The 18,728-nt window shown below is 34.0% G+C and overlaps 1 protein-coding gene across 3 annotated transcripts in view; it reads right to left on the reverse strand.

Annotated features, from left to right (window-relative positions):
• Window positions 1–17,791, reverse strand: part of LOC138692712 (uncharacterized) — a 30,745-nt gene extending 12,954 nt beyond the window's left edge. For 2 of the 3 annotated variants that reach the window (XM_069815878.1, XM_069815875.1), the window contains exons 1-7: window positions 17,201–17,791; window positions 15,170–15,261; window positions 10,967–11,044; window positions 6,202–6,324; window positions 4,631–4,753; window positions 2,941–3,063; window positions 1,419–1,541 (exon numbers count right to left, since the gene is read on the reverse strand). In XM_069815878.1, coding sequence (XP_069671979.1) covers window positions 1,419–1,541; window positions 2,941–3,063; window positions 4,631–4,753; window positions 6,202–6,324; window positions 10,967–11,044; window positions 15,170–15,261; window positions 17,201–17,218 — 680 coding nt within the window. In that variant the 5' untranslated portion in view covers window positions 17,219–17,791. The remainder of the gene's footprint in view (window positions 1–1,418; window positions 1,542–2,940; window positions 3,064–4,630; window positions 4,754–6,201; window positions 6,325–10,966; window positions 11,045–15,169; window positions 15,262–17,200) is intronic. The other variant, XM_069815877.1, reaches the window with a different exon arrangement.
• Between the last annotated feature and the right edge of the window lie 937 nt (window positions 17,792–18,728).

The following is an 18,728-nucleotide window of genomic DNA, read 5'->3' on the forward strand; positions in this document are numbered from 1 at the left end:
CATTTAGCTGCGCTTCTGAGTGGTGCTACCTAGTGGCTCAAATGGCTTAGTTTAAGAAATAATACAAAATAAAATCTGCAAATGTTTTTAAATTATTCATAAACACAAACTATTAACCCTTCAACTATTGCTTTCTTATATTGCTTCGAATCAATTGCATAAACATAATTAACAAGCTGCTGCTGGGTTAGTTTGATGGTGGGATTGCCACCTCGATGCCGTTTCACACATAGCCACTTAGTAGCGTTTCCAAGTGCTGCTATCTAGTGGTTCAAATGTCGAAGTTTACGAAATAAAATGGAATAAAAACTGTTAATATTTTTTAATTATTCGTAAACACATTAACCACTAATCCTTCACTTAATGTATTCTTGTATTACATCTAATTAAATTCATAAAAGTAGTTACAATCTTGCTTCCGAGTTATTGTGATAGGGAGTTCCCAATTTCAGTGGCGTTTCACACATAGCGACTTAGCAGTGCTTCCGGGTGCGGCTGCCTAGTGGCTCAAATGCTGAAGTTTTCGAAATAAAATAGAATACAAAATACAGTACAATTACTTTTAAGTTATTTATACCTGCATTAACTACTAGCCATATAAGCCATTCTTATACCTCATAGAATTAATAATTTATTGTATAAACATAGTTAAGATATTATAACATTTGTACCTATTTTTTCGACTATTCTATTGAACTTACACCAAACTGCAAATCACTGAATTAATTTGCATACAGCTAGAATAGGCGGCCATGTACAAACAACCCTACAACGGGACAAACGAGAAAATAATCTTTAAACAGAGTTTAATATGATCCTTTAAATCTGAAAATTACACATTCTTTCTAACATAAAAAATATACAGAGTGGAAGTAATGTAACTTTGCAAATTTTAACAACTTATTCCTTGCATAGAGTACAATAAAAAATTCTAATACCATATTAGTCCTAACTGAACAGTTTTCTTGGAAAAAAATATTTTATCTTAAATGTTGGCACATTTTGACTCGATAAGTACCTACCTACTATCCGTACGATTGTAAATTTTACCCTTATAATTAGAGAAAATGATAATGAATTATTTATTCGTTTGCATTTATTAAATATAAAGGGCGTTTTCTTGTAAATTAAGTAAAAAGATTAACGCGTGTCGTTATTTCCTATCTTTAGGAAATCTGGAAATCTTACTGCGGTCACTAAGGGACGGAAAGCCCGAATGCGTATGTTGTTGTTTTTTTTTTTTTTTTTGTAGGCGAGCCGGCGATGCGCAGTTGCCAAACTTAACATGCAGTAATTTTTTTTAATTAACGATGCACTTAATTACAAAACGCGTAATAGATTTTCATTTATTTCAATGTATTCTATCCCCCCCTTCAATCTGCATAGTTACAACACTTCCATTATGATTATTTTCTTACTTTTGTAGGCTCTGTGTAGTAGTTACTGCAGGATTGCTGGTGGTAGTTGCAGTAGTAACAGCAGGGCTGAGGAGTGACTGCTTGTCTGCAGAACTAACTGGATAATCTCCTTGAGCATCACGTCTGCAATTTCAATAACGATTTTTGACGTGTTATTCAGGCTTCCGTTAAATGTTTATCCAATATGTTCTGAAGAATAGCTTTTGAATAAAATTAAGAACTAATATTGTGAAAATAAGTGACACTATAAGATACAATTTTTATCGTTAACGAAGACTAGCCGATTCACATCGCTCACGTGTTTAATCAGCTGCTGCAAAGCGAGGAAGTATTTACTGTATATCGGTTGTAGTCCGCTTGCAAAACTTTGTACAATAGATTATCTATGAAATAATTCTACAGTGTGTGCGTTAACTTTGATGATTAAGATAACAGAACGTTTGTCTGGAATATATGTATAATATTAATCAACTATTTTAATTACCCTAGCAAAGTAAACTTCTTTTTTTCTATCTTTATTTAGCTTTTGTAAGTAGTCATGTACAAACTACTTAGAGCCCGGAAGTTTGGCAAAATGCGTTTCAATTCTGGATTAACATATGTCAAAGTTATATAGATTTAAATGCATTTCAAGGGATTTAGAAATGAAAAGGAAAATTTTTATATTTTTCCTATTTTTTTTTTCTATCTAATCTTTTGCTACCTATTTTAAGAATAAGCGCCTAATTTTCTTTTGTGCATGTTATAAATAAACGGAACGTTCATTTATTTGCTATTATAATTTATTTTAACTGGAAAAATGTTATTACCTTCAATTTATTCTTATTATGTGTAAATTTAATATTGACTATCGCATAGTAATAATACCTCATAGAACTTATTTTATTACGTATTCAAACGAAATTAACAGTACGCTTAAAATCTCTTCCCTCATATCCAAATTCCATTAGTGAAAAGTGCAAACTGTATTGTCTCTAAACATTGGCTTATAAAAAATAAAATCAATATGCGAAATAATTAAAAGTAATACTACAGTTACGGTAGACAGAAGTTCATCCATACCAGCTTACTTCAACCATTTTCCAGTTACGTCATTTAATATTATAGAAAGCTGACAACTGTTCTATCCAATAAAAGACAGAATTTAATATAAGAAAGTCTAAATAAATATGTAACTATCTTTTCGTAATGTGAAAACAATAACAATGTGTGTTTCAGATCATATAAATTAAATTATGAAATATGTTATGCATTTTCTTAAACTTACAGTGTCGTTTTCAAGTTTTCAATTGTCTTTTTTGTCCGCCTATTGTGTCTTTTTCAGGTTTACAGCGCATTTTTTCATGTTTTTATTGCTTTTTTCTTGGCTTTTTAAGTACTAAAAACGCCTAAACATCCTGGCTCCATTAACACATGATATAAAAGAAAACATATCGAAAAAAATATGAATCTTCAAAATTGAAGACGGCTATCCTGTTTCCCAGGAAATAAATTCTAGCCTAAATAATAAACAGTTGCTTACTTTTGTAGACTCTTTGTAGTGGTCACTGTAGGATTGCTGGTGGTAGTTGCAGTAGTAACAGCAGGGCTGAGGAGTGTCTGCTTATCTGTAGAACTGACTGGATAATCTCCTTGTGCATCACGTCTGCAATTTCAGTAACAATTTTTGACGTTATTCAATCATTCGTTACATGTTTAGCCAGTGTATTTTGAAGAATGTTCTTTTTTAATTAGGAATGAAAACGATAGAAGTGAATCATATCACAATTCACAGTTCCCATCAATGAGGAAGACGTGGCAATTCAAATTTCTACAGCCAACGTATTCAGTTAATTACTAAACGCTGAAGTAATTATTATAATTATGTTAAAGCTTATCACAACGATCATCAGCCCTTGAAACAGATACATAAATATTACTCAACTATTCCAGTTATCATACCAATCTACGTTATTTCTTTCATCTTTATTTAGCTTCATTAACGGCTTTTGTGTACATACATCGCGGAAACAAAATGATAACAGCGAAATACGGGGACATCATTTTATTTTTACTTCAATTTTTATTGTACCTGAGTTTTTGAAAGTACTTCACTCCCACCCCTTCTACTAGTAAACTTCCAACCGTTCACGACACAGAGCCAAGGGCGCGTAAGCAGTACTGAGTTAGTGAGTATAGTATGTTCCAGAAATATGTTCGCGTTTTCCAGTGACGAAAGAGTTTTCAATATTGAATCATATTTTCTCACAGGTACTGTCGTCCGTTTCCCTACATCGCATCCCGGTTTCCCCCACCTGCTTCTGTTCGCCCCTCTGTAAAGTCTAGTAGCTGGACTATCTTAGCTCTTTTCTGAAAACATTAATTTCTGTTAGGAATAAGACGTCTACGTAATATTATACAAGTGTTTAAAATAACTTAAATAAAAGGGCCTCGTTAAGTAATTAACTGTCACGTAACCACCCCCCCCTTTCTACGACCCTGCGACAAAACCACTTGAACGGACAGTGGATAGCATTTCTGAGTAATTTTATCTTTTCGGATCGGGCAGAAGTGAAGATTGAATTTACAGTACGTAAGGTACTCTTTTATAGAGTAGGTACAGAATTATTTCAACATGAGTTACTCGTACGAAGGACGAAACTGGTAATTGGAATTAGGTACAATAGTCTATAGTGTGATAATATGCACAAAAGAACTGAAGTCTGTATCGAAATAAACGGCCACCATTTTCAAAAATGTGTTTAAATATCCATATTATGATTATTTTCAATTTAACTTCATTCTCTATATTGTACGCTAATGTGCTGCAACAGTACAATATACATTGCATAATTAATACGTCAGAATGGATAGTTCAATTCGTGAGTAAAAACACTAAGTGTTAATACAGTACTGTATTTTGATTAAACGAAAACCTAATGAAAATTATCAAACTAAAAATTGCGATATTTCCTAGTTCACATAAATGGATTAACTACTTTTCTTCCCTCCTATGCCTAGTAAAATGATTTGTATTTTACGCCAGTATCATCGAACTCCAGTCGTGGAAGGGGTAGCAAACGGTGTTTCCTGTTTCAATCGTTAATAGAAAGGTATAGCCAGATTAATATAAAAAATTTAGTAAAAATAAAATGATGTCCCTGTATAAGTCTTCGAAAATGCAATCCAAATTCCCACAAAAACTCTATCTTAAATAATAAATATTTGCTTACTTCTGTAGACTCATCGTAGTAGTTCCTGCAGGGTTGCTGGTGGTAGATGAAGGAGGAATAGCAGGGCTTAATAGCGTCTGCTTGTCTGCAGAACTGACTGAACTATCTCCTTGGGCATCCCGTCTGCAATTTCAATAACAATTTTTGGCATGTTAGTCTGGCATTCGTTAGATGTCTAGTCAGCGTATTCTAAAGAATTTCTTTTTGAAAAAATTTAAGAACTAATATGATGAAAATGAGTGACATACAAAATATAGTTGTCGCCTTTAAATAGTCCGGACAGATTCAGTGTGCTCTAGCCAACGTATTCAGTCAGTTTCTAAGCGCTTAAGTAATTGTATCGATTGCAGTGTGCTTGCTAAACTTTGTACATCATCATTTCTACAGTTCATCTGTAAATAGCTCTACATTTTGTATTCAACTTTAAGTTTCAAATTAATATAATATTTGTCTAGAATAAATGCACAAATATTAATCAGCTATTCTAATACTATCCTAGCAAACTGTGTTTCATTTCTTTCATCTGTTTCAGGACGCGGCCTCCTACGAACTATATTACACAAAAATAGGAACAAGAACAATATTTAAACTGAGTAAAATATGGGAACAGCTGGATAATGCGGACCGTACAACAGCGCCGACTACGCTCGCCACTAGTAACCGGACCGTATCGAGACATGCTAGCAAAATGTGTGGCAGTATTTTAAAAATTCACTGCTCTAGTCAAGTGCAAGATTTGCGGAGTGTAACGGCGGTTTTTAAAGCACTAAAAGGAAATGCACGTTTCCTAAGATATCATAACATTTTATCACAGCGAAATGAAGGAGAAATATTATACGAGCCAGGGAATATCGTTGAAATCGACGGTGCGTCTAATTGATACTAATATATCTCGTCATCAAACCCTACCTAACCTTGTCGCTAACAGTGACGCTACCTCTCAGTAATGTTGAGAATGAGAGAGGCAGAGAGAGAAAAAAAATTTCCTGGTAACGACGTCACAGTTAAACACCATGCGCTTATGTTGGCAACATTGTCTACTTGGTTATCATCACAGTTTAGTATATACCACAGTCTACTATATACAGTCACGAAGCTTGAGTTTTGAGGGTGCTAGAAACAATAGACTGTGACGGTACTATTTTGCATTGCCTGTAATGAGGCGATATTGGCGATCCTAGTGGTGAGCAACTACCTAATGTTTGCATATTTACTACGTATTGAGCTTTGCGACTGTATATACTAGGCTGTGGTATATACAGTCACGAAGGTCAATGCGTAGGGATTATGCTGCCATAGATAGTTGCTAACCATTAGGATCGCTACTATCGCCTGTTCACAGACAATGCGAAATAGTATCGGCACAGTCTATTGTTCCTAGTACCCTCAAAACTCAAGCTGCATGACTGTAGGTACTAGACTGTGATTATCATCATAACGGCACGGTTGAAAGCTTCGGTACCTATTTCTTCAGTTAAGCGAAAATATGAACCTTCAAAATTGAAGACTGCAGTCTGCAATCATCTTTCCCGCGCAATGAAATCTAACGTAAATAATAAATATGTACTTACTTTTGTAGACTCTGCGCAGTAGTTCCTGCAGGGTTGCTCGTGGTGGATGCAGGAGGAATAGCAGGTCTGATGAGTGTTTGCTTGTCTACAGAACTGACTGGAGTGTCCCCTTGGGCATCACGTCTGTAAAAATTTTGAAATGTTATTCAATCAGTAGTTAGATGTCTGACAAGTGTATCCAGAGAAATCAATCTGTGAAGAAATTTGAGAATGTGAGCGATGAAAATGAGTGACAGTAATGCAAAATACAAATGTCATCCATCCGTAACGAAGACTGCTCGATTCACAACACTTGTGAGCAAGCTCAATCACGTGACATGTATTTGGTCACTAAGCGCTGGAGTAACTATCGGTCACAGTCTGTGTGCAAAACTCTGTATACTATTTCTACAGGCTGTCTAGAAAAGAATGCTACAGTTCGTGAGTTAACAGCTTTGAGTGAAATAATTTTGTTTTAAATATAACATTTAAAAGCAATCCGACTTTTACTGTCTCAGTCTTCTGAGAATCCCGTAAGATGACAAGTTAGAACCTTCAAACATCTTAGGACAACTATAAATGTATTTAATAAAGAATATTCAGATGATAAAAGATATAAATATACCTATAATAAAACAAATAGAAATATTAGAAGGAATTTTGGTAAAAGCCTGTCAAGATTTGTTGACTGTGGCTTTATAGAGTGTTAAGAAAAATCATTGAATATTTTGAGAGATGCCAGTATTCATCGAAACTAGAAAAAAAATGTAACAAATATGAGACCTAGAATAAATATCTTGTTCACCAACATCATAGGCAGGGCCGGATATTTTTGAAGATCGCGAAAATCACGATATAATAGATATACAATAGATGTTTACAAATCTTCACGAATTAAGTGACTCTGATTAATAATATGCGGATAAAACAATCACGAAAAATAGCGAAATAGAGTTCTAATAGTGAAATGTGAACAGATTCGCGAATTATTACTATTGCGTCATTTTATAGCGAATTTCATATTCTGAGTTTTTTCGGATTTTTTTTTTCACTTAAATTTGTTAAATATCCAAGTAGGCTACATTACATGGTATTTCAGGTGTTCTGATTACATTAGTGAACTCAAAAGACTGCAAGTTTTTTTTTTATGAATGAATCTGTTTTGTTCGGTTCGGTTCCACTAGATGTGAGCGGCACCAGACTTTTCGTTTCGATTCCGCTAAGTGGGAGCGTGCTTTACCTCCTCTTTTGATTGTACTGAAAGAAGTTTAAGATTGTACGCATGGTTTTTGCTGTTACAATGATCCATTATGAATGGACGTTTATCCCCTCGTATCTCAGCATCACATAGTAGCCTATACATGTGATGGTGTGCCCATTTATTTTGAAATATTTCCTTCCAAATTCCGCAATAAAGAGATATCTCTTACAGCCCTTTTTAGGTGGCATTTTTATATCTGCAACACGAACGGAAGCACATTCAACGCATATAATTCAAATGAAACTATTACAATTATTGTACTGTTACTGTATTAAGTGTGTACGTTAGTAGCGAAGCTGATTTATAAATCGATAATCGATTGATTTACTTTCTCTTAGTAACTTCCATTTTAAATGCATTGTTTTATGTGCGGCAAAACAGAAAGTTATACTATTTTTTACCATCAATAGTGGCTAGTACTTTAGAACCAAATTATGTATAAGTTACCTGAATTGTAGTTCCACAAGATAACAATGTGCAACGCAGTTCGTTTACATCAACTCGCAGTCCGTTTTTGTACAAGCAACTGAGAGACGCGAAACTCTGATCAGCAGACCTGTCCGTACGCCACGGTGTGTAGCTGTGGCGCTACGGTTCTGCCATCAGCCAAACTAATGCTCTGGACATCGTTAACCTAAACCAGCGGTATTCTACTCGTTCGGTTATGAAGGGCCGTATTCATAGACATTCTTAGTGCGGGCTTTCGGTGGATGATCAGCGAACTAACGTTTTTTGTATTCATAAACCAGTGTCAGCGATATGATATGATATGATATGATATGATATGATATGATATGATATGATATGATATGAATCCTGTTCAGCACGCTCGTAGCCCGGGCTAGCAAAATGTCTATGAATAGCACCCGAAATGTCTAAGTCTACTGATGAATAAATATTCATAACCCAGAAGATATTAATTTTAGAACCCATGTTCATGAGAGTTTTTTTTCTTGTTTTCATGAATACTACTGCATCTCAAAATAATGAATATCTTTCTTCCAAAAAAAACACTGTATAAAATCATAGCAAAACCATGTTCAAGTTCGGTTCTGAAACATGGGGTCTGAGAATGATGAATAAAAGTTAGAGGCACAAGAGATGAATTTCTTAAAATATTTTTGATCGCATTGACGCATATATCAAACATAAGTAATCTGTTTTCTTTAAGAAGGCAGGAATTTTATCTAGAGACAATTTTATTGCGTTGTCTGACTCCCACATTCTGACTCCAGAGCAAACATTTCAGTAATGTGTATCTTGTACCTCACTATGTAATTTGACCTTTCTTATTTATCTGCTGGTCCTCATCTAATCTAAATAAACATAAAAATTGATAGTATTAATTTCAATACATCACGACAGCAGCCATATTCCGAATTGGAACTTTACATTGCCGGAACCTATTCTGGGAGATGAACTCCATATGCTAATGGGAGTGTTTGCCTTCGATTATGGAGTACTGTTTACATGAACAGGTGCTCCTATATGTATGTTTCATGTCACATGGCACTTAGGACTGTTTAGCTTAACCTGGAATATAAAAAAACTGGTTCTAATTTTGTAAACAGAACTGAAGTTAGTACAAATTTAAATAATAAACATCTAATGAAACTGCAAATGAAGTCCTTGTTCACACACATGACTCATTATCAACCATTTCACTACAACTATTTGAACAATTTGTCTCATTCAATATTGGCTTGAAATATTTTTGTGTGTCTCTTACGTGAACAAAATGTGTGAACTATGTAAATCAAAAACACTTAAGTGTTACTACTAGCCTACGTGATTTTCAGCAGATTGAATTATCTACACGAACTTCTCGTACCGAACAACCTGTCCGCTAAAGCGTGTTGGTTTAGTATTCAGGAGATCCAAGGTCATATCCCCAACAGATATTTTATGGACTTCGTCTTACAGAGACGAGATATAAAAAAAACTCTGTACTGTACCACAGATACACTAGCACGTAGGTCACCCAATTATTCCAGTGATGAAACTACAGTTCTGTTGGTTTAATGATTTATTTTTATTTCGGTTTACAAATAGAGAGCATGGATCTATAATAAGAGATATAATAATAATAATAATAATAATAATAATAATAATAATAATAATAATAATAATAATAATAATAATAATATAATAATAATAATCCGTGGCGCTACAGCCCGTGAAGGGCCTAGACCGACCAGCCGGCTGCTGGCCTCACGCTCACATGCCGAAGCAGAGGTGAACGATCATCCAACCAGAATAGAGGTATCGTGTGGTTAGCACGATGATCCCCCCAGCCGTTATAGCTGACATTCGCAACCGGATTTCGCTATCTATCGTAGCTCCCCAAGTGCATCACGATGCTGGGTGGGCACCGGTCCCATACACTGGCAGAAATTTCATGAGAAAATTTCTTCCCCCATGAGGACTCGAACCAGCGCGCATTCCGTAACGCGAGTCCTAGGCAGGATGCCTTAGACCGCGACGCCACGGCGCGGGACAATAGACATAACTCATGAAAATTAAGATTTGCTCTTAATATTGAGCCACAACTGTAGACTTTTTGCTGCAGAACGTTGTCTTTGATGCGCCAAGGGATGTGTTCTACATCTCACCAATAATTATGATGTTTATGATCATATTTTTATTGATGCACTAACTCAATATGTGCCATAAGAATAATACATAATCTCTTATGCAATGTGAAAAGTGTTCAATGACAATAGGCCTAACGTCATAGAGTAAATTCTTAAGATAAAAGAAATTTCCTTTTCCATTTTGTGCCATTTCTTTTCATTTGGTGAAAAGTTTACTTTACTTCTAGAAATAACTCCAACATCGCAGTAAATTCAGCAGCACTTTCTAACGCATGGAAACACCTATTCTCCGCAGCAGTGAGGAGAAAAAACAAACACTGCCTGTTGAAATTCCGCTCGACCCGTGGTACTCAGGCGTTAAGGTGAAGCACGCCTCTACGTTTAGGTAATAGAGACGACAAACAACCATTACTTAAAGTGAAGTATTAAAATTCTCGTAAACCGTAAACGTGACAGAAACGTTTTGGGAAATATATTTTGGAACTGGAAACTGTGGTGTAAACATATTTGTAAAATATATATTTCTAAATTTGCATAAAAGTTAATGGAATAAAAAATTATCACGTAAAATATTTTATCGGGAAAATTTAAGCTCAAGGCAACAAAATGGTAGAAGACTTTTCCATTCATACTACGCTAAGGATTCGTACCTTAAAAGGACTGCCATTGAACGCCTTCAGCCCTGTATAACAAACTCCGCAAATTTCGTCTTTTATACATTATATTAAACAGGATGAGAACTTTATTGCCAAAATGACGCGAAATTGTCTTGGATACCTAATTACATATTAAGTTCATATTATGAACACTAAGTTACTGATATGTTATTATTTTATGTCTGATCAAATTAAACCAGTCCCTAACTGTTGGTCTGTGGCTATCATACTGTACATACTCATAATTGTGCAAAAGACTAAGATAGTATACTCACTTGGTTTTTACTGCTGTGATCTGAGGATTTTGCGGAACTTGTCCGGGCAACGTTGAAGCGGAAATAGTTGTCGACTCCCTACAAAGAAATTACAAAGATATGTTCCATTTCTTATACAATTTTCTGAATTAGAATTAAAGACCTGAATTGACAAACATCCGAAGTTCAATATTTACCGAATTTCACTTTTTACTTGATTCATATTGTTTTTTGCACAGGCTAAGATCGTCTAATAAAAGAATATCCCCAATTCCGACTCTAAGCTTCTGTTTTTGAATCATCGAATCCTCGGACCTCACCTCATCTCACTACATCTCACCAAAATATTGTAAAAAATTGCACAAAATTGTAAAAATTGTAGAAAATTACTAAATTGTAAAACTATAAAAATTTGTAAAAATTGTAATTGTAATATTGTAAAATTTTGACTTGTTCCACATCTTAAAGCTTCATTGCTCATGTAAGATCTATGGAATAAAATAAATGAATTAATTAATTAATTAATTAATTAATTAATTAGTTAATTAATTATTGAATGAATGAAAGAACGAAAGAATGAACGAACGAACGAACGAATGAATGAATGAACATACTTATTTCAGTATTCTTACGTGGCAAGGCTTTTATACATTTTATGCGCCTCTGAAAAATTTACCTCAGCGGACTTGAGATGTTTGTCATTTCAGGTCTTTGATTTTCTTTTTTAAAGGAATAAAATTTTCGTTGACACTCAACTTTAAAATTACTTGAGTTTGAACAATAAATTATTCTTCCATATTAATGAAACAAAGTGCTGTTAAGTACGATTTAAGACTGAAGCTTCCATTAAGATGTATTCCATCCTTACAACCGTGATCGGGTGTAAAGAGAAACGCCGTATGTCGTGATAGAAACAAATATCAATATTTTCTTCTTTTTTTTAATTACGTCGTAAATGTCATATGAACAACCCTGCTTTAATCTTAGAAATACCTAGAAGAGAAAAATAACTTTTAGTTCGTAATAAAGTGACAATTTTTTGTGTAATTTTATGACAAAATATTTTTAATTAACTGTATAAGTGAAAACCAAAGCATTAGCTAAGAATTGTCATAAATATGAAATACAGTATTATACCTGTATGCAACATTTCATTGCAATACTTCATTCCAGGTCAGTTTTTACACTTTATATTGTCCACAGACATAAAGTCCATCTTCATTTGGTACACGGACATTTCATTCACTGGCGCATACTGTAGATTTAAAAAAATATGGTTTATTTAACGACGCTCGAAACTGCCGAGGTTATATCAGCGTCACCGGTGTGCCGAAATTTCGTCCCACAGGAGTTCTTTTACATGCCAGTAAATCTACTGACATGAGCCTGTCGCATTTAAACACACTTAAATGCCATCGACTTGGGCGAGATCGAACCCGCGACCTCGAGCACAGAAGGCCAACGCTATACCGACTACGCTACCGAGGCCGACTACTGTAGATTAAATTGGATTTCACTACCATGGAAATCATAGGAAAGCATATTAATAATGATGAAATTGTTTTCTATTAACTGCAATTCAACTTGTATTATATTTAGTTGCATGGACAAAATTTTAAATGTAGCCTACTTTACAAAAAAAATGGACAAAAAATGTGGACCAAAGAAAGTGGTCAAATATTTGTGGACCTATGATATTAATGGACAATATTGGAAATGGACGAATCCTTTATGCACAAAATAAAGTGGACGAAATGTCCGTGTACCAAATGAAGATGGACGATATGACTGTGGACAATATAAAGTGGACAAACTGACCTTGAATGAACAATAACCATAGCGAGTAAAGAAGCCTTAGGTGAAGAGACTGCGCATTTTTTATCGTAACTTCTCAAATAGTGGAGATACTTGCACAGGAAGAGAAAAGTATAATCTAGTATAAAAAATAAATTGAAAAATCGCATGTTATAACTTTTGAAACTGCACCTTAATCCTTAATCGCGGACTCCATTGGAATTGAGTGGTGTCGCTGACTCGATAGATGGTACCAAACAGTGAATCACGATACTTAATGGAATGCTGTCCTACGGACTTCATCATCCCTATGAAACGACTGATAAACACAAAAAACTTCGAATTGCTATGCGAGCGTTCTGGCCCTTCCTTCGTAAAAAAAATAGTAACAGTAGCATCCTAAATTCCAGATGAAGAAGCAAATAAACGTTTGATGCAAAATCTATTACGTCGCCGTGATACGAAACGTGATTTGTCTTCTTACTGCAGCGCGCGAACTCTCCACTTCAGTTTGGTATAGTCTACTTAATGTAGAAATTAATTACTACGGAGATCAGCATTCAAATCTATAAAGAAATGTATCTTTATATTACCATATTGATGATTAATCAAATTTTTTAGACTATACAAGAACGAAGTGAGGGTGAATAAAGGCTTGATAATAAAAATATAAAATATATTACGTAGTTGTCAATCATATTTAACGTGATTTATCGTCTTATTGCTGAGCACATAATAAACGGGAACGAGAACTATAACGAGAACTTAAAGCGGAGGACGTGAACGTGAAGACCATAGTTCGTATTTGGAATTTAGAGTCGTAGTAGCCAGTATTTTATTTATGACGCTAAACTATTGAGAAATAGTTGAAAAACTTTCCTTCCTATACTTATTTAGGGACAGCGCTCTTTTATGTGCCGTAAAACTACGACACTGCTTTCCAGCTTTATTCCTCCCCCTGAGTAAGCCACAATGAAATGATTTTAAAGCTCTTTAAAATCTATTGCCCTCGGCAGGATTTGAACACGAGAATCTCGAGTCTAACTGCAAAATTAAATAGCTGGAACTTGGAAGATAATTAGTAATACTCTTCCTTACTTACTTACTTACTTACTTACTTACTTACTTACTTACTTACTTACTTACTTACTTACAAATGGCTTCTAAGGAACCCGCAGGTTCATTGCCGCCCTCACATAAGCCCGCCATTGGTCCCTATCCTGTGCAAGATTAATCAGTCCCTATCATTATATCCCACCTCCCTCAAATCCATTTTAATATTATCCTCCCATATATGTCTCGGCCTCTCCAAAGGTCTCTTTCCCTCCGGTCTCCCAACTAACACTCTATATACATTTCTGGATTCGTCCATACGTGCTACATACCCTGCCATTTCAAACGTCTGGATTTAATGTTCCTAATTATGTCAAGTGAAGAATACATTGTGTGCAGTTCTGTGTTGTGTAACTTTCTCCATTCTCCTGTAACTTCGTCCTTCTTAGCCCCAAATATTTTCCTAAGAACCTTATTCTCAAACACCTTTAATCTCTGTTCCTCTCTCAAAGTGAGAGTCCAAGTTTCAGAACCATACAGAACAACCGGTAATATAACTGTTTTATAAATTCTAACTTTCAGATTTTTTGACAGCAGACTAGATGACAAAAGCTTCTCAACCGAATAATAACAGTCATTTCCCATATTTATTCTGCGTTTAATTTCTTCCCGAGTGTCATTTATATTTGTTACTATTGCTCCAAGATATTTGAATTTTTTCACCTCTTCGAAGGATAAATCTCCAATTTTTATGTTTTTATTCCGTAGAATATTCTGGTCACGAAACATAATCATATACTTTGTCTTTTCGGGATTTACTTCCAAACCTATCGCTTTACTTGCTTCAAGTAAAATTTCCGTGTTTTCCCTAATCGTTTGTGGATTTTCTCCTAACATATTCACGTCATCCGCATAGACAAGAAGCTGATGTAACCCGTTCAATTCCAAACCCTGTCTATTATTCTGAACTTTCCTAATGGCATATTCTAGAATTAGTAATACTCAAGATCTTAAAATGTATGACAGAGCGGAGCAGTAAATAATTATCTTTATGTAATCAGTGACATTTATAATCATAAAAGGAAATAAATTATATTCCTACCCGAAAAAATATCGCCAGATGTGCTGCAGTAGGTTGAGAACAGTTACTACTACGTATGAACTATCTATAAAATATAATTAAAGATTATAGCTACTACTTTTCCCTTAGATATTTTTAAAAATAAATTGCTCCTTCGGGTGTTATAATTATATACCTTATCTGTATAATCTTAAGGAAATAAATTATAAATTATAACAAATTTGAAGTTCTGTCTGACCAATAACGTAGGTGTTAAGAATATAATATTATGAAACCGTCTGAAGTACAATACTCACTCCGAAGATGAAGATGAAGAATCTTCACTCGAAACAGGGGCCGCTACAGCCAGAGCAACCACACAGCTCAGAATTACGAGCCATGTTACTCCCTGAAACAAGCAATAATTATTGTTCGCATTATAGGACGACCAGACTTCCGAAACAACATTTATCGATGGTATAATCGATAGATATTCGATCACATTTATAAAAAAATAATACCTACTTACAAAATTTATTTCAAGTCATTTCTGTCCACATGTCACACTGATAACTTCGAAGCAAAATTAAAACAAGACTGCTTTAAATATAATTTTAATCTTTAACAATGTACGGAAACACCACAAGATACTAGAAATTTCAATAAGCTAAAGCAATGGTTTAATTTTAGGAATATTTCCAGATCTAAAATTGTCCATGAAATTCTCATGACTAACTAGGCTTGTACAGAATGAACCGTAAGTAATATCATTAATTTCAGGGGACTATTCTTTGAGATATTTCAAACAAAATGTTTAAGAGGTTAGGTACAGCTTACAGCAGTAAAATTTTTGGAAATATTCAACATTTTTTTCCTCCATTACTTTATCTGGTACATAAATGAAAATTAAAACACTGTCCTTCTGCTATATGAAAAAAGTATTTTTGCAATTTAAAAACAATTATTTATATATATATATATATATATATATTTTTTTTTTTTTCAAAATTCAATGTGTTGGCAGTTCACTGTGCAGTGATGAAGCGTTTCCCTCATAACTAAAAAACTTGTTAACTTTTTCATGTTCTCTCGCTTTTATTTTGTTGCTGAAACTCATATTTGCAATATTATGCTCTTTCAATTACATTCCTTGAAAAGTAATTTTTTTGTGTAATAGAAAATGCTGATATTTGACGATTTTTTAAAATGAATTTTTTATCAGACAATCTATCAAAGGTAGAGAAGTGATCTTGCATCATATTGTAGATATGACATGCATAAATACACACAAAAAATTTCATCACAGAATGTTGGATTGTTTTTGAGTTATGTGGGAAAAGCTTCATCACTGCACAGTGAATTGAATTTTGAAGAAAAGAATGTAAATAATTTGTTTTAATCGTAAAAATATTTTTTTCCATATAGCAGAATGACAGTGTTTTACACATACTAATTTTCATTATTGTACAAGATACAATAATGGAGGGAAAAAATGTTGAATCTTTCCAAACTTTTACTGCTGTAAGCTGTACCTAACCCCTTAATACACTTTTATGCGTTTTTGCTTCCTTTTGGAGATAAAAATGATTTTATATTAAACATTTCATAGATTGTTTTGAGAAAGCCGTTGATTTAATTCCCAATATGCTCAATCATTTAAGAGAGCAGTGTATTATGATAATGGATGATTGAAATAATTTTAGTTTTGTCTTTTAAATGTGCAGAAATTTGATCTGAACAAATGTAACTTTTAGTTCTAAAAAGTAATTGTATACTATTACATTTGTTCGGCTCAAATTTGATCTGAACAAACGTAACTTTTAGTTCTAAAAAGTAATTGTATACTATTACATTTGTTCGGCTCAAATTTCTGCACATTTAAAGGACAAAACTAATTTTTTTTTCAATCATTTATTATCATAATGCACTACTCTCTTAAATTGACTGAGCATTCTGGAAATTCAATCAATGGATTTCCCAAAACACGGTATGAAATGTTTCACATAAAACCCCCTGAAATTAATGACATTACTTATGGTTTACTTATAATTTTCTTTGTCACATATTAGAAACATTTTTATACTACGAATAGAGACATCAGACTATCAAACGATGTTACAATATAATATCAAAGACAAAAGAAGACCAGCAAGACAAATAAATTATGAAATAGCGTGACAATCAGAACAATTCAAATCTGACATAACTCACGAAGGCGATGATGGTATATTAGAAATTACAGAGACTTTTATTTCATGTTGTGACAGTCATAATTTTCTACCACATAAATAAAAATAGTTTGATGTCAAATATTCGTAATTTTTAAAACTTATCAACTGCATACTCACTTTTGAAAGTCCAATCATGTTTCCTAGACGGGCTCCAGATGACTTGCCAAACTGTGTCCAACTAAAGCCTCGACATTTGCGGAGTTGTTATTTATACGGTCCACAAGACGAGAAGGTGTTAATTAGCATTAGTTACAAGCAACGAACTAATCAGATATCGTAACACCATGGAAGGCTCCAGAAGTTGTCCCTGAGATGCGACCAAAAATTGAAACAACTCGCATTTACGTGTTAATTTTCCGTGCGTGTAAAGCCGCTGACATTTCTTAATGTTTGCTAAGTTTAGCTACTGGTCTGGTAGGAAGAAGCACAAATGATTAGTACCAGTGTGAAAACTGGTCAATTATTCATCCCCTTTCTGTCATTGAAAGTAAATGTATTCCTGGAAATGGCTATGTCAAATCTCAATGTCAAGGGAATTCCCGTCGTGTTCGAGAAGTTAACCGCATTCTATTAACTGAAGAAGAGAGCACTGCAAATAGAACGACATGCGAGGTGTGAGTGAATAACTCGTATTAATTACAACGTAAACATGTCCGTCAGAGAAGAGTGAGTCATGGGCGGTTGACTGAGCCTGATCACGAACACAGCGGCAGGTAGACTGTATCACACATGAACGTAACGATACTTCAAGATCGAAGTCATCTACAAGCTCCCGTAACTAGTATTCATCAATAACAAAAACAAACTTGAAGGATTCTGGTTTTCAATTTTCTCCGCCTATAAGTAATTGGACAGATGTTTATATTAGCTTTTTACTCAAAATACTCCATACTAATATCGCTTAAAATATTTACCATTATGTTTACATGCTATAAATAAGATAAAGTCTATACCAGCTTTTAAAATCGAAATCAAGTAGTTGATGAATACCCTGAAGCTCAATAAACAAACATTTGAAGGTTTATACAGGGACATCACTTTATTTTTACCAACATTTTTAACATTAATCTGGCTATACTCGGAAACTCAGTTGCCCCCTTCCATTACAGGAGTTTGATGTTACTAGTGCAATATGTAAACAAATCAGTTTACTAGGTATAGGAGGAGAGAAAAGTAGTGTATCCATTTATGTTGTAGGAAAATACGATATCACGATTTTCAGTTTGATTATCACTTTTACGGAATTTATCAAAATACAGTAGAGTAGTAACATTTTTTTTTTCAAAAACTCAACTTTTCAGGCGGCTATGTTCGTTATGTAATGTCTACTTTATTTAGCATATTAATTATTGGTGTTAACATACAATATAGAGAGTGCATTTAAATTGAGGGGGTCATAAGTAAAGGGCTGTAAGTGCACTTAAGTTACTTTTGAGAAAATGGGGTTTAAATATTTAAGCTTTCGTAAAATCGATGAAATTTTTATTTAAATTTTAATGTGTGATGCGATTAAAATATCCCTTTGCCACTAAAATTTTAGCCTACACTGGAAGCACTTAACTCATATTATTACAAATATCACTAGCATTCCTTTGCTTCTAGCCACCTCAATTCAAAATAGGCTAATCTGAATTTTTAAATAAAT

Source organism: Periplaneta americana, chromosome 17, assembly GCF_040183065.1.
Source record: "Periplaneta americana isolate PAMFEO1 chromosome 17, P.americana_PAMFEO1_priV1, whole genome shotgun sequence".
NCBI classification, from domain to species: domain Eukaryota; kingdom Metazoa; phylum Arthropoda; class Insecta; order Blattodea; family Blattidae; genus Periplaneta; species Periplaneta americana.